This window comes from Rhineura floridana, chromosome 4 (genome assembly GCF_030035675.1).
Source record: "Rhineura floridana isolate rRhiFlo1 chromosome 4, rRhiFlo1.hap2, whole genome shotgun sequence".
In the NCBI taxonomy this organism is placed as follows: Eukaryota; Metazoa; Chordata; class Lepidosauria; order Squamata; family Rhineuridae; genus Rhineura; species Rhineura floridana.
The window spans coordinates 191,150,629-191,164,857 of NC_084483.1; the positions used below are offsets into that span (position 1 = coordinate 191,150,629).

The window sequence follows — 14,229 nt, forward strand, 5'->3', positions numbered from 1 at the left end:
GCGCTAAAAGCATGCATGAGTATATGATAAATCTAAATGTACAGCTCTTTGGGTGTGCTAAAAATTAGCACATTAACAGGTTTTTCTTTTATTTTCTTATTTTTTAAAAATAAAAATATATATGAAAAGGACTAGATCAGAGGTGGGGAACTTTTGGCCCTCCAGATGTTGCTGAGCGACAAGTCGCATCAGCCCTAGCATATATGGCCAATGGCCAGGGATGTTGGGAGTTGTAATTCGGCCAAAGATTTCCTACACCTGAGTAGACCAATGTCTCTCAACCTGGCATACTTGTTTTGGACTACATCTCCCATCAGCCCCAGCCAGCATGGCTGTGGTTGTTGGGGCTGACAGGGTTTGTAGTCCAAAACAACTGGAGGGCACCAGGTTGGGCTAGATGGACAAATTATCTTGCCCAGCCTAAGGTAGCTTCATATATTATCCAAACAATGGTTTGGGGTGGGAAGATGCCATGAGCTTGCATGCTCCCTCCTCCCTCGTACGCTCACTCACATCCTTTTTCAAGTTGCTGTAACCGTAATTGACCATGTTGTTCCACCAGGGAAACTATTGTTAGTGATACCACAAACCATGGCTTGAAACTGGTTTGCAAGCCATAGTATGGAGGCTTAACGCTAACTGCCACCTTCCAAACTAGGGTTTGCAAACCCTCTTCAAACCATGGTGGGGTGGTCAGTTGTGCAATGAAGATATCATGGCAAGCCATGGTTAGAGCCAGGGCTGTGGAGTCGGAGTCAATTTTGGGTGGAGTTGGTAGAAATGTACCTATTCCGGCTTCAACATAAAAACTTTCATAGGAATTTAGGAAAGTTTTCTTGTTCAGAAATTTTAATCAAATAAATATATTTTATGTTCTGTCCATCTAGCCTGATGATTCACGTGGTGGTGATGAAATGCCTTGTGCTACTATTTTACTGCAGTAAATTTGTTATTACTAGTTGATATACATTTGCCATTTATGAAGGAGTCGGAGTTGGACAGGAGAAAAACAGAGGAGTCGGAGTCGAAGGTGTGGCGTACTGACTCCACAGCCCTGGTTAGAGCAACCTGGACATGGAGTTGGAAACCACAGTTAGGGAGCAGAATACATGAAGACTGTTTAGAAAATATGAATGAGCTGCCTGAACTGGGCCACTGTTTCTTAATCTCAGTGTATCTGTCCATCCTCCTCCCCTTTCCCAAATCTGCACTATGAATTATTAAAACGTATGTGAAATGCTTTGAATGTTTAACAAAGCTCTACGTAAGTGCTTACTACTAATAACAACAAGAACAATGTTGGTATGGTGATTATGTGGCATGTGCTATTTCTAGACATTTGGGACAATGGGTTGGATTTGGAGCATCCCTTTCATGAACGGAACGGCTCCTTCTCTTCGTTGAAGAGGCTCTAACGGAGGATCCCACGTGAGGAAGAGGAGGGAGGTGATATCTGCCAATTCAGACTTCTAACCTGCAGCGCCCCTCCACATGACCTCCTATGCTGTTCAGGCTGTTCCCTTAATCCTCTGGAGTAGTTTTGCAGGGGGAAGGAGGAATTGGTCTCTCTTGCATCCTTGCCTGAGCATTCCACTCACAGCAACTGTAGATCGGGGGTGGCTAACCTCTGGCCCTCTAGATGTTGCTGGACTACAGCTCCCATCAGCCTCAGCCAGCATGGCCAGTGGATAGGAGCTGTAGTCCCGGAACATCAGGAGGGCCACAGATTAGCAATCCCAGCCTGCTCTAGACCCAACCCCATCGATAGAAGTAAGCATGGGTTATGAGAAGGGGCAGAGGCTTCCACGGAGATCATTCCTTGCAAACAATTGATTGCAAGTTGCATGGCATCAGTTTTGCATGGCAAAGAGTGGAACGCTGGGAACAAAGGCAAGCCCTGGACGCCAAGGTTAAAATTCTGCCACTGCTGCGTGTTGTGGGCGACTTTGGGAAAGTTGCTTATCCCCTCAGCTCAATTCCCCATGTTAAAAGCATAAAATAAAAGCAGATAACATAGATCTTTCTGTTTTTGTGTGTCTTGGGAATGTCCAGGATGGTATGTGAAGCGTTGTGCACTCTGTTTGCGTGTCAGCTGCCTGTTAGCCGAGTCTGAAGCAATCACACTGCCATTGCTATAGAAACCTTCCTTTGATTAGATGTCATACCTCTGTTTGATTCACACTGATATGGCTGTGGGTTCCCACTGTGAAGTGAAGACAGGTTTCTTTTTACATATGCATAGAGAATGTAAATTCTACTGCTTTATGTCTTACCAAATGCCTAAGTGGTCTTTGATGCAGAATTTAATGAAAGTAGTTGAGGAAATAGTAAAGAAGAGTCTCTCTTTGTGTGTATGTGTTTGGACCGTAATCTTCAAGTTTAACACATTTGCGGTAAACATTTTATGATATATTTTAATTTAGAGAAAGCTTGTAAATCAGGGAGTTTCTTCTCCCTTTAGGGAAGAATGAATAGTCCTGGTTCACACAAAATAATTTAGTGTAGGTAAGCCAAGTCACACTTAGTGGGTCTGAACAATACCTGAGCTCAGCTAAGCAGATGCTTTGGTTTTATTTGGGCCTTTCTAGTTAGCATGATTAATGCAACAGTGGCATGGTGGTTATTTAGTGGCTGCTTATGATCCAACCAAGAGCCAGTATGGTGTAGTGGTTAAGGTGTTGGACTACGACCTGGGAGACCAGGGGTTCGAATCCTAACACAGCTATGAAGCTCACTGGGTGACCTTGGGCCAGTCACTGCCTCTCAGCCTCAGAGGAAAATGAAATGGAAATGGACTGCCTTCAAGTCGATCCCGACTTGTGGCAACCCTATGAATAGGGTTTTCATGCTTAGCAGTATTCAGAGGGGGTTTATCATTGCCTTCCTCTGAGGCTGAGACTGGCCCAAGGTCACCCAGTGAGCTTCATGGCTGTGTGGGGATTTGAACCCTGGTCTCCCAAGGCTAGTCCAACACTTTAACCACTACACTACACAGACTCAGAGAAAGGCAATGGTAAACCCTCTCTGAATACTGCTTACCATGAAAACCCTATTCATAGGGTCGTCATAAGTCGGGATCGACTTGAAGGCAGTCCATCTCCATTTCCATTTTATGTTCCAACCATCTTTTCTGGAGACATCTTCTGACTTGAGGATGTGAACAATACTAGATGTGGAGAGGTTTTCTCTTGTTGCAGAGAAATGGCATTTTCACAGCAACGTATGTCTGAACACACACCCCTCCCAGAAATCCTGTTAGTTGCAATGGTGAACACTGCATGTAATGTGATTGCAAAAGTGCCATAGGCACCTGGCGACTAGAGACCCTCTGAACCAAGAAGCTTTTTGTCCTGCTGATCTTTCGTGTGTGTGTGATGTTTTAAATCAGGGATGGGGAACTTAGCCCACTAGGCCTCTCCATTTAGCCGGTGAGGCTGTTTTGGGGAAGCCACGCCCACCCACCCTATACATATATGACATCAGCTGTGGGATGGGTAATGGCAGGGCTTCAGAGTGGGCTCCCGATTGTCCCTTTGCCGAAGCAATGTGTGCTCCCAACTTCCTTGCTCAAGGAGGGGGAAGACATTTCCATTCAATGAAAACCACTTCTACCTCACTGCACTACTTTGTGATGCACACGGCCCACTGCACTGTGGGTCCCCAGGTCTGGAACCTGGTGCAAGGAATGTTGACAGGCGGGTTGGACAACTCACTTGGCAATCATGTGATGTCTTAGCGATGTCATGTGCCTGACAGGTGGGTTGCCCTGCCCACCTGTCAAAGTTGCCCTGCAGGGTGGGGCCAGAGAATGTCTGCTTGCCAGAGCCAAAAGGAACCCTCACCCTTGTTTTAAATGGTCAGTTATATTTGCATCTGTTTTAATCCTTGAGTGGTTTATTTAAAGTGGAAGCCATCATAGTGTGTGGTTCACCTGCTGTTCAAAACTGCTCTAGATATTGGTGTGTCTTTGCCGTCATAGGTGTTAGCCCCTCGGTGCCTTCCACAACGGGGTTTAACTTTTATCCCTTCCTCCTCCTCCAGTTTATTTCCAGCAGTGCTTCAAATCTGCATGAATTAAGTCCTTCTCAGAGTAGATCCATTGAAATTAGTACACATAAGTTAGTCATGTCTAGTAGCTTCAGTGGGTCTACTCTAAGGAGGACTAGCACTGCAGGCCACTCCTGTGTCTATCTTCTCCTGGAAATGCCCCAGTCGTGAGTGTTACCAGTAAATGCTGAACGCCCCTAAATTGCACTTCCTTGGGAAATGGCAGGCAAGCCAACCTTACCCTTCCTATGTTCCTGCCTTCCCACAAACTCAAAAGAGCTCATGTTGAGCCTTTGCTGTGAAAAGCCCCCTAGCGGGAAATTGCATCTCTGATTCAGCCACCTCCAAAGAGGGATAGTTAAGAGCAACCCGTGGTTTGAATACTATTTCTGAGAACAACCGTTTACAACGTAATATGTTATCCATTATTAATGCAAGGAGCAGGAAGGATTGCAAAGGACTTGCTTCTAGCTAATCTGTAGTTGCAGGTGAGTGAGTGCAAGTGCCAATGGAAGGGAGCTTGAACAAAGATGGCGCAAACAATGCGCCCTTTCATTTACACAGCATGATCATAGAAAACACTACGTTACAGGGCGGTGGTGTATTATGATTTAATTCTTTGAAAATGTTGAGGCCTCTCCTCAGGAAAAGGTCTGTAGCTCGGTGGTAGAGCACGTGCTTTGTGTGCAGGAGGTCCCAGGGTCAATCCCTGGCGCATTTCTCTGGGCGGGGCTGGGAAAGACCCCTGCCCCAAACTCTGGAGAGCCACTGCCAGTTACTGTAGGCCAGGGATGGGGAGCCTTTTTCAGCCCGAGGGCCACATTCCCTTCTGGGAAACCTGCTGGGGGCCACATGCCAGCGGTGGGCGGGGCCAGAAGCAAAAGCGGGCGGAGGAATGAGAGTAAACTTAACCTTTCATACAGTAGACTGGTTTCTACACATGCTCACACTCCCCTTTCTATTCTCTAGGCAAGGAAGAGTCACTATCGGAGCTCAAGGAGACATTTCAGCCAAGCAAAAACACTCAGGGAGGGGGCAAAGCAAGGGCAATGTGGAGAGTGGCTGGGAAAAGCTATGAAGGCCAGATAGGGAGGTCCGGAAGGGTGCATTCAGCTCTCCGGGCCTGAGGTTCTCCACCCCACTCCTGCTGAGCTGGGTGGAACAATGGTCTGTTGTCAGTATAGAGCAGCTTTCCTATGTCATCTAGATCAGGGGCTCCCAAACTGTGGTCCGTGTACCATTCAGGTGATCCCCGCAACATGTTTGCATGAAATAATTCATGCTGAAATGTAATCATATTTTTGTTGCTTTTTTAATTTTCTGGGGTTGCGCTGTATTGTATAATGTCACGGCTTTAATTCTGCCAAGTGCCAGCTGTAATGCCAGCAAAGTGCAATGTAAGAAATAAAAGGAGCCACAAAAATGCAATTTAAAAACCATGCACGGCACAGTACAGTTGTTACAGCAGGCAGAAAAATCTTTCAGTGGTCCACCAAGAGACATCAGCAATTTTTCTTTTGTTTCTAGGCCAACGAGATTAAATGGGTCCAGTAACTGGAATGACTCCAGAGAAGAAAGCGGACACGGCAGGAGCAGAGAAAGCCGCCGGGCTGTGGCACATCCAAAGGACAGGCAGCTTGCCGGAGGCGGTTGATGCTGCTCAGCCGAAGGCCACGGCTGTGGATAGTGAACTGGCTGACGACGAGCTCACAAACTTGAATTGGCTGCACGAAAGCACTAACCTCCTCACCAACTTCAGCCTCGGGAGCGAGGGTCTTCCAGGGGTTAGTCCCCTCTATGATATCGAGGGCGATAACGTGCCGCCCTACCCTTCCTCCTGCTACTCCAATCCCGAGAAGAAATCTGCCACGTCGAAGCCCCCGTATTCTTTTAGCCTCCTTATCTATATGGCAATTGAACATTCCCCTAACAAAAGCTTGCCGGTGAAAGAAATATACAGCTGGATCCTGGAACGCTTCCCGTATTTTGCTACAGCACCCACCGGCTGGAAGAACTCTGTCCGGCATAATCTTTCCCTGAACAAATGTTTCCGAAAGGTGGAAAGAAGCCATGGCAAGGTGAGAGCCGGGGTCTTGTTGCTTGGTGCTGCTGTTGTTTTTAAGTGGTAGCAAGTTTTCTTTGCTTGTTGGTTTAAGGAAAAAATGGTGGAACAACCCTTAATTCAAGTGTCGTGTTGAAGAACGCTCATACATGTGGCTCAGTGTCTGCGTAACCCTTCAGTTTCCAGAGGGGCAGCCCTGGTCAGCTTGTTGCAGCAAAATCAACAGTGTCGTGTGGCACCTTTTTAAAAATACTGTTTAATTATGGCATAAGTTTTCATGGAATGGAGTCCACTCTCGTCAGGTGCGTGAAGGGTGATCCTAAGTAGGCCAGTATGCGCAGACATGGGTGTAAGTAAGGAAAAATAATTTTTATTTATTTATTAGATTTATATCCTGCCCTTCCTTCTGCTAGGAGCCCATATAAATGAGATGGGAAATGAGATGCAGACGATAATGATTAGGTTCAAGATTAAATGTTCAGATAATTACAGTGACTATTGAAAAAGCAGCGTTGATGATCATTCAAAACATCCTGGCAGCAGGATGTTCACACCTGTTGTGGGGTTAAAAACGCCATATAAGCATGAACTTCTCATTGACCCTATTATTGAACTTGACATTTTCTTACTTAGGCTCCATGTGCACTATATGTTTAAAGCAATATCATAACACTGTAAACAGTTATGGCTTCCCCCAAAGAATCCTGGGAACTGTAGTCTGTGAAAGGTGCTGGGAGTTGTTAGGAGTAGAGATGTGAAGGCCCAGAAAAAAAACAGAAAAATTTGGAAAACAAAGTTTTTCCCCCCAAAACTGTTTTTTGTTTTTCCCCAAAAGATTGGAAAAATTGAAAAAAATGAAGGAAAATGGATTATGGAATGTTTTATTTTAGCATGATGAGTAAAATGTTTCACTGAATCTTGGTCCCCCTTTTTCTCAGTTCTTATGGGAATGGATGCTTTATGTCTGCTTCACACTGTGGAGGACTAGCGGAGACATAAATAATTTTCTTTGTTAATAATGTTGATGATTTCTTCTGTGTGTTTTTTTGTTTTTTTGCCTGCTCCTCATACACTGGCAAAATGAAAGAGGTTCCTTACAGTTCAGGATCTTGTAGATCCATTTGGTACCAAAAAAGTAGAAAATTTAAAAAAGTAAATTTAATTTGTAATAATTGTTTGAATACAATGTACTTTTAATATACCAAATGTGATAATTTTATGCCAAACCAACTTGTACATAACTACATTTGATGTTCCTGAAGTAACAAAGTGACGGTCGATCTGTAAAAAGTGCTAATATTGCATTTTTTCTGAAAATTTCCATATATTTTTTCTGGAAAAAAAAAAAAACAGGAAAAAATGTTGTTTTCCCATGGCTTCAAAATTTCCGGAAATTTTACATCTCTAGTTAGGAGTCTCCTATTCCCCTCACAGAGCTACAGTTTCCAGAGTGAGTGGTTTAACAGTCAATCCCTCTTCACAGAAATTGTACCTCTGTGAGGAGAATAGGACAACGCTCGGCACCCTTAACAAACAACACTTCCCGGGATTATTTGGGAGGAAGCCATTACTGTTTAAAGTGGTATGATACTGCCTTAAAGGTATAATGCTGATAGGGCAGTAATCACAAATGCCATCTGCGCATTTTATTTATTTATCTATTTATCTATTTATCCATTTATTTATTTATTTATTTCTGAAAGGGGAGCAGGATTGTGTTTGATGGTCCCACCCTCAAATTCTCCACTGGCTCTGCCCCACCCCCAATATCCATATGGGGGTGAAGGTACCTGAGGCCTAGGGATGGGTGGGTCGAATGCAGCCCTCCACGGCTCTCTGTCGGCCCCTGGGACTCTTCCTAGCCACACTCTTCCTCTGTGCCTTCCTTGAGAGTTTTGGCCTGGCTGAAATGTTCCTTGAACTGTGAGCGTTCTTCTTGTTTGCCTGAATGGAGAGGGGTGTTCGTGTGTGTGTCTGGTTTTTTTACTAGCCAGCTGTGAAATCCCATTTCTACTGCAAAATACTCAATGTCAGTGGCTGATGAGAGGTCTCATCCATGGAAGATGTAGGGAAGAGTCTTTGGTTGTGTTGGAAAAAGCATTCTGTACAAGCTCAACATAAGAGGAATAATTTCAAGCATTATTTAATATTTTGGATCTTGTTTTCTCCCTCCTGATAAATCCCATTTAGTGACTTTACTGTGACTATCAACTTGATTTTTCCAAAAGCAATTACATTATTCTGCTGCACAGAGTCTCTCTGTCTTTCTCTCCACATCTGGGTGGTTTAAGAAATGGGGAACCTGTGGCCCTCCAGATGTGGTTGGACTCCAACTCCCATCAGTCCAAACCAGCATGGCCAGTGGTCAGGAATGATGGGAATTGTAGTCCAGCAACATCTGGAGGGCCACAGTTCCCCAACTCTGCACCTAAGGCAGGCGTTACATGTAAACATATTTCAAGTTCACTTAGAAGTAAGTCCCATAGAATTGTGTGGTACTTTTTTCTAGCTAATCACTTGGATTGCTGCCCAGTTGGCACATTATGACCCCACCAATAACTTCTCAGGTGCTTCTTGCCCACCAAGAGAGGCATGAATGTTCTGGGGCAAGAGTGGCCAACGTGGTGCCCTCCAGATATCGTTCGACTACAAATCCGATCGGCCCCAACCAGCATAGCCAAGGGTAAGTGATGATGGGAGTTTGAGTCCAGCATCTGGAGGGCACCATGTTTGCTACCCCTGTGTTGAGGGATAAGTACCAGGAACTTATGCAGCTCGCTCACATGGTGCACCAATGAGCTGCAGATGGTGGCTTCTCGGTGAGGTACCTTCAGACCCTAGACTGGCTCTGCCCACCCAGACTAGCCATTGGACCCTCTTGGACAGGAAGGAGCGTAAGAAGGCTTTCTGTTCCGGTTGAGGCTTGCTCGAGCGACAAGGTCTTCTTAACCTCGGATGTGTTTCTGTGTTCTTGGTGGTTATTTGATTCCAGCTGCTCGTTTGCTTCCTCCTCCTGATTTCTCCTCCGGTTCTGACTTGCTCTTCAGTCTTGACTGCTGGCTTGTCTCACGGCTATTGGTTCACTTCATACCATAGCCCACAGCCTACTCCTGATGCTAAGAGCCCAGGAGCCCAAAAGCAACACATTGCCCAATGAGAGTTCTGACAGAAAGTGAAGCTGAAATAAAAGTGTGTGTTGTTGCGCAGAATCCAGCTTTTGTGCAGCAATGGGGAAGTGATCCCCCGTAAATGCTCTCAGAGAGAAGCAACTTGATCTGCTGAGGTCTTTGCATTGTCTGCCATGGAACAAGCAGTGCCAGGGATAGGGAGTCAGTGGCCCTCCAGCAGTTACTGGACTCTCCCGGTTGCCCTAGCCAGCCTGGCCCATATTCAGGGATGATGGGAGTTGTAGTCCAGCAACATCTGGAGGGCCAGAGGTTCCCCGTTCCTGAGGACAAACAAGCAAACAAAACAATATATACAACCCCAGCAGTTCAACAAGAAAAATCCTGCTGCTGGTTATGTTTGGATTCCAACAGAGGCATTTTACCAACTGTGTGTGTGTGTGTTGGCTACACTTAGTTGAGTGCATTTAGGGCTGCCCGACAACATCTGGGATGGGGCAGGAGAGTAAAAGCAGTGAACCTCTCCTCTGACCCTCACAGTAACCCCCCCAGCACTGGGCTATCTTCACCTTCTCTGATACCCCTTAAGTTAGGGGTGGAGACAGCGGCCCTCCAGGCCATTATGTCTGGTCCTTGGGACTCTTCCCAGACCGTGCCCCTCACCAGCCCTGTATGCCTTCCTCCTGCTCTGTGCCTGGCTGGAATGTGGCCTTAAAGTGTGATATTATTATCTATTACATTTATATCCCACTTTTTCTCCAAGGAGCTCAAGGTGGCCTGTATGGGTCTCCCTCTCCTCATTTTTGTCCTCACAACAACCCTGTGAGGTAGGTTGGTCTGAGAGATTGGCTGGCTCAAGGATATCCAGTGAGTTTCATGGCTTTGAACTCTGGTTTCCCTCCTAGAGTGACACTCTTAACGGCTACACCACACTGCCTCTTGCTTGCTTGGATAGGTGGATGGAGCAGGGTGTTTATGTGCATAGAGACATCTGGCTTTTGCATGGCTGGAAGGTAGCCAGGTATGCAAAGATACAAAGGTGAAAGTCACATCTGTTGCCCTGCCATTGTTGTCTGTGGCCCTGCGCACCACAGGCCTGAGGGAATGAGTCACTCCGGCTGAAAAGCGTCCCCCACACCTGCGTGAGGAGATCGGCAATCTGGCTGCAGGATTAAGCTTGACTCCTGGAGGTCCTGCTTTGCACTGCAGGGCAGCACAATTGCCAGGTGCTGGCTGAGGCAAGCACAGATTGGGGGGACAAAAGAATATCAACAGTGCACACAGGGGAGCCGCGTACCCTCTTAATGCCCAAGTTGCACAAGGAATGATGGCAGACCACGCACCCACTGCCAGCATCGCTACCACATTCGTTGCAACCAGACAAGGTGCAAACTTTTAACAAACTCAGCTTGCATGTTAGTGTGTTGTCTGAGCAAGTACGAAGCGCGGGAGAGGACATGCGCTGTGAACAGTTCCGTTTTCACAATGTCTCTTCTCTCCTCCACCTCCCTCCCCATTGGCCTTCTACCTGCCTCTGTTGCTCCCGCTGTGCTGCACACAGTCCTTGTCAGGGCGTCATCTTGCATTGTGTTTTTCTCTAGGGCAAGGATAGGGAACCCGTAGCCCTCCAGGTGATGTCAGACTACAACTCCCATCATCCCTGACCATTGGCCGTGCTGGCTGAGACTGATGGGAGTTGTAGTCCGGCGGCCCACGGGTTCCCCACCCCTCCTCTAGACATTTCACTAGCAGGGAGTTGGTGGATGCATTTGTGGAACACTTTAACAGCATTAACTGCAACTAAATACAAAGCAAGGCAAGAGTGACAGTAAAGACTTTGGTAATGTCACTAATGACAAATTTTATTGATTGCTTCTTCATCAGGGTTGGAAATAGCAGGAAAGGATTCATTTTTTGCCTGTAGTGGGGAGTGGGGGTCGACCAAAAACTTGTGTTGCTAGGACACTCCCTGTGCCAAATGGTGGTTTCATTTCATTTCATTTATTATTTAAAGCATTTTTACTCTACTCTTCGGCCAAAAGGCCCCCAGAGTGCCTTGTGTAAGATCAGTGAAGAAAACGACGCACAAAACGGTCCCAGCCTGCAAGCTTACAAGCTAAAAGTCATGACACAAAAGGTGTTGCCTACTACAGCCTTCCTCAACCTGGTGCCCTCCAGGTGTTTCGGATTGTACCTCCCATCAGCCAGCGTGTCGTACTGAAGTCAGGGCTCATCTACATGGGGGTTTGCTGTGTGTCTGGTGCTACTTACATCCCCTTTTAATTTGCATGGTTTAACATGACGTTATTGGCAAACAGAAGCTATCACACAGTTTTCCCCCTGTAAATCCGTAAACCCAATCCTCTGATAATGCAAAAAGGGAAGGAACGAAGTCTTCACTCCATGTCTGTAGGGCTTGCAGACGCTGTGCTCTGACGCTTTTAGGTGGGTGTGTCAGTCGTTCCCCTCTCCACGCCCACTCCCTCCTCCTCTCTTCTTTCATTTCCTGAGGGCTGAAGAGTAACTTCCGGTTGCTCTCTCCCATTCTGTTGGCATTTTTTAAGTTGCTGCAAACGGTGCATTTATTTTATTTTCCCCCAAACTTGTGTGCAAAAGCATAACACTGCTCAAACAAAGATTTGTATTTCAGCTGTATTGTACCAGTGAAAATACAAACAATTGCACTTCCAGGTTGCTGTTTTTTTAAAATGAAACTAACTGGTCAGAGCTGAGACCCTAGACTAAGATGCATCCAAACTCAGAGGAAGGCAATGGTAAACCACCTCCGAATACTATGAAAACCCTATGAACAGAGTATCCAAAAAGGAAGCCACAGACCTGAACGTACAAGATCTGAACAGGGTGGTTCATGACAGATGCTCTTGGAGGTCGCTGACTCAAAGGGTTCCCATAAGTCGCAATCAGCTTGAAGGCACATAACAACAATAAACTGGTAGAACAAACTGAGCATGCTCAGTTGCCAGGAAACCAGAGGGAGTGGAAACGTTAAATTAGAGGGTGTGTTTATTAGGAAACTGATTGATCCTTCCCCTCCAGTGTGAATAGAAAACACCGTGTTTGCAGTTGGCATTGAGTCCTTACTGTGGACGGTGCAGACAGAAAACAAGAGGTAAAAACAGCGTCTTTAGTACGAAGTAATGCTCCCATGTGGATAAGCCCTCAGTCTCTACATCTAAACAAAGCTAGCCCAAGCACGTTGACCATAGTGGCTGGTGCCCATTTGGGACTGGTAAGGCAAGGAGGCCAACAGTAGGTGGAGCCAAACCAGTGACAGGCGGAGCCAACTCAATTCTAGTTTTGTCCCCATCTCTTCTCAAGGGCAACACTGAGTCTAAGGAGGAGGAAGCTGTCAGCCAGGGCCACCCTCTGGACTGGCTGCAAGTAAGAAGGCCTGTGGGCTTGGAGAAATCGAGACTGAGGTTGGTGGAGCAGTGCCCCATTTGCCCTAATGCAGCCTCCACTGCATGTTGATATTGGAGGATGGACTCCCAAGCAGACAGTGGGCTGGAGGGAAGCAGCACAAGGATGTCCACTGGTGCAGTGGGATTTCCTTGTCCCCTCCCCTCGCTTACCGCAGCACCCTCCCCAGTTCTGCTCCAGATATTAAGGAGACACACACACCCCTAGAACAGCAGACACAAGGGGAGGAGAGGGGATATTGTTCCATCAGGCAAAGAGAAATGCTTGCGGTGACGGAATGATCTCCTTAGCACTGTGTTGGGTACAACCCAGCAATACAAGCAATGCTCCAAAGGGCGGGATCTTTTCTTTGACCTTGTCCTGCATCTCTGAAATGCACCATAAAGTTGGGAGAAGTTGATGCACCCTTGCTGTCCCCCTCCAGCTTGGAGCTGGTGAGGAGTGGCGAAGGCACGTTGCCCTTTTCTGCCCCTGTGCCTGCTGGGAGCAGTAGTGTAGAGGCAAATTCAAAAGTGCAGGGTTCCTTCCTGATTGTCATGCCATGCCCCCTCACAGCCACGCCCCTTCATTCACTTGCTTGCTGCCATCGCCACACTTCTCAGTCCTTTCTGTGTACATCTTCTCCCACAATAGCAGACGTCCGTAGGAGCCAATCAGCATGGAAGGGGAGTGTGTTAGCTACTGAGAAGAGACTTCTCGGCACCAATCAGTAGGAAAGGATAAGAAGGTTCCACGAGCTAGAGGGAGCCCCAGCTGACGAAGCGTCAAGGCGAGTTAAGCAGCAGAGCGAATTCGGCAGCAGGGCAAGGAGGCCAGGGCCCCCCACTCTGCCCGTCTGTTCCCTGACCTCAACTAAACCGCAGTCTCCAACCCATTAACGTAATAAACCTTAAACAAAACTATGCAGGTAAGAAGCCAACAGGGGTGTGGGGGCTTTCCAGTGTTTTGCACCGCCTGCAGCATGTACGACTATCTGCCGGTTGGACAGAAGTCGTGGGTGTGCTCTCGGTGCAATGAGCTCCTGGCTCTCCGGGAACGACTTCATTTCCTTGAGGCCAAGGTGACGGACCTGGAAAAGCTGAGAAAGGCAGAGAGGTGTGTGGAGGAGGCCTTCAGGGACGTTATAGCTGTGTCCCACTCCAACGATGATAGCTCTCCTGCTATCATGGAGAACGATGGTCTCGGGGAAGGAGAGCATCCAGCTGAGGAAGAGGGAAACGATCCCTTAGAAGGGACCCATTCCTTGGGGGATGAGCAGCTCTCCTCTCATGCCGAGGATATATCTCCAGGGGGTGGAGGGATCCTTGTAGTGGGTGATTCGATCATTAGGAACATAGACAGTGGGGTGTGTGATGGGCGTGTAGACCGCAAGGTGTTTTGCCTGCCTGGTGCGAAGGTTGCGGATATCGCCCGTCGTTTAGATAGTTTGGTAGACAGTGCTGGGAAGGAGTCAGTGGTCGTGGTGCACGTTGGCACCAATGACATGGGGAAATGCAGCCGTGAGGTCCTGGAAGCAAAATTTAGGTTGCTAGGTAGGATGCTGAAAGCCAGGAC

At 47.1% G+C, this 14,229-nt stretch overlaps 1 protein-coding gene across 2 annotated transcripts in view; it reads left to right on the forward strand.

Moving 5' to 3' along the window:
• FOXN2 (forkhead box N2) overlaps positions 1 to 14,229 on the forward strand; it is a 59,770-nt gene that overhangs the window by 19,783 nt on the left and 25,758 nt on the right. For both annotated transcript variants that reach the window (XM_061625647.1, XM_061625648.1), the window contains exon 2: positions 5,575 to 6,125. In XM_061625647.1, coding sequence (XP_061481631.1) covers positions 5,589 to 6,125 — 537 coding nt within the window. In that variant the 5' untranslated portion in view covers positions 5,575 to 5,588. The remainder of the gene's footprint in view (positions 1 to 5,574; positions 6,126 to 14,229) is intronic.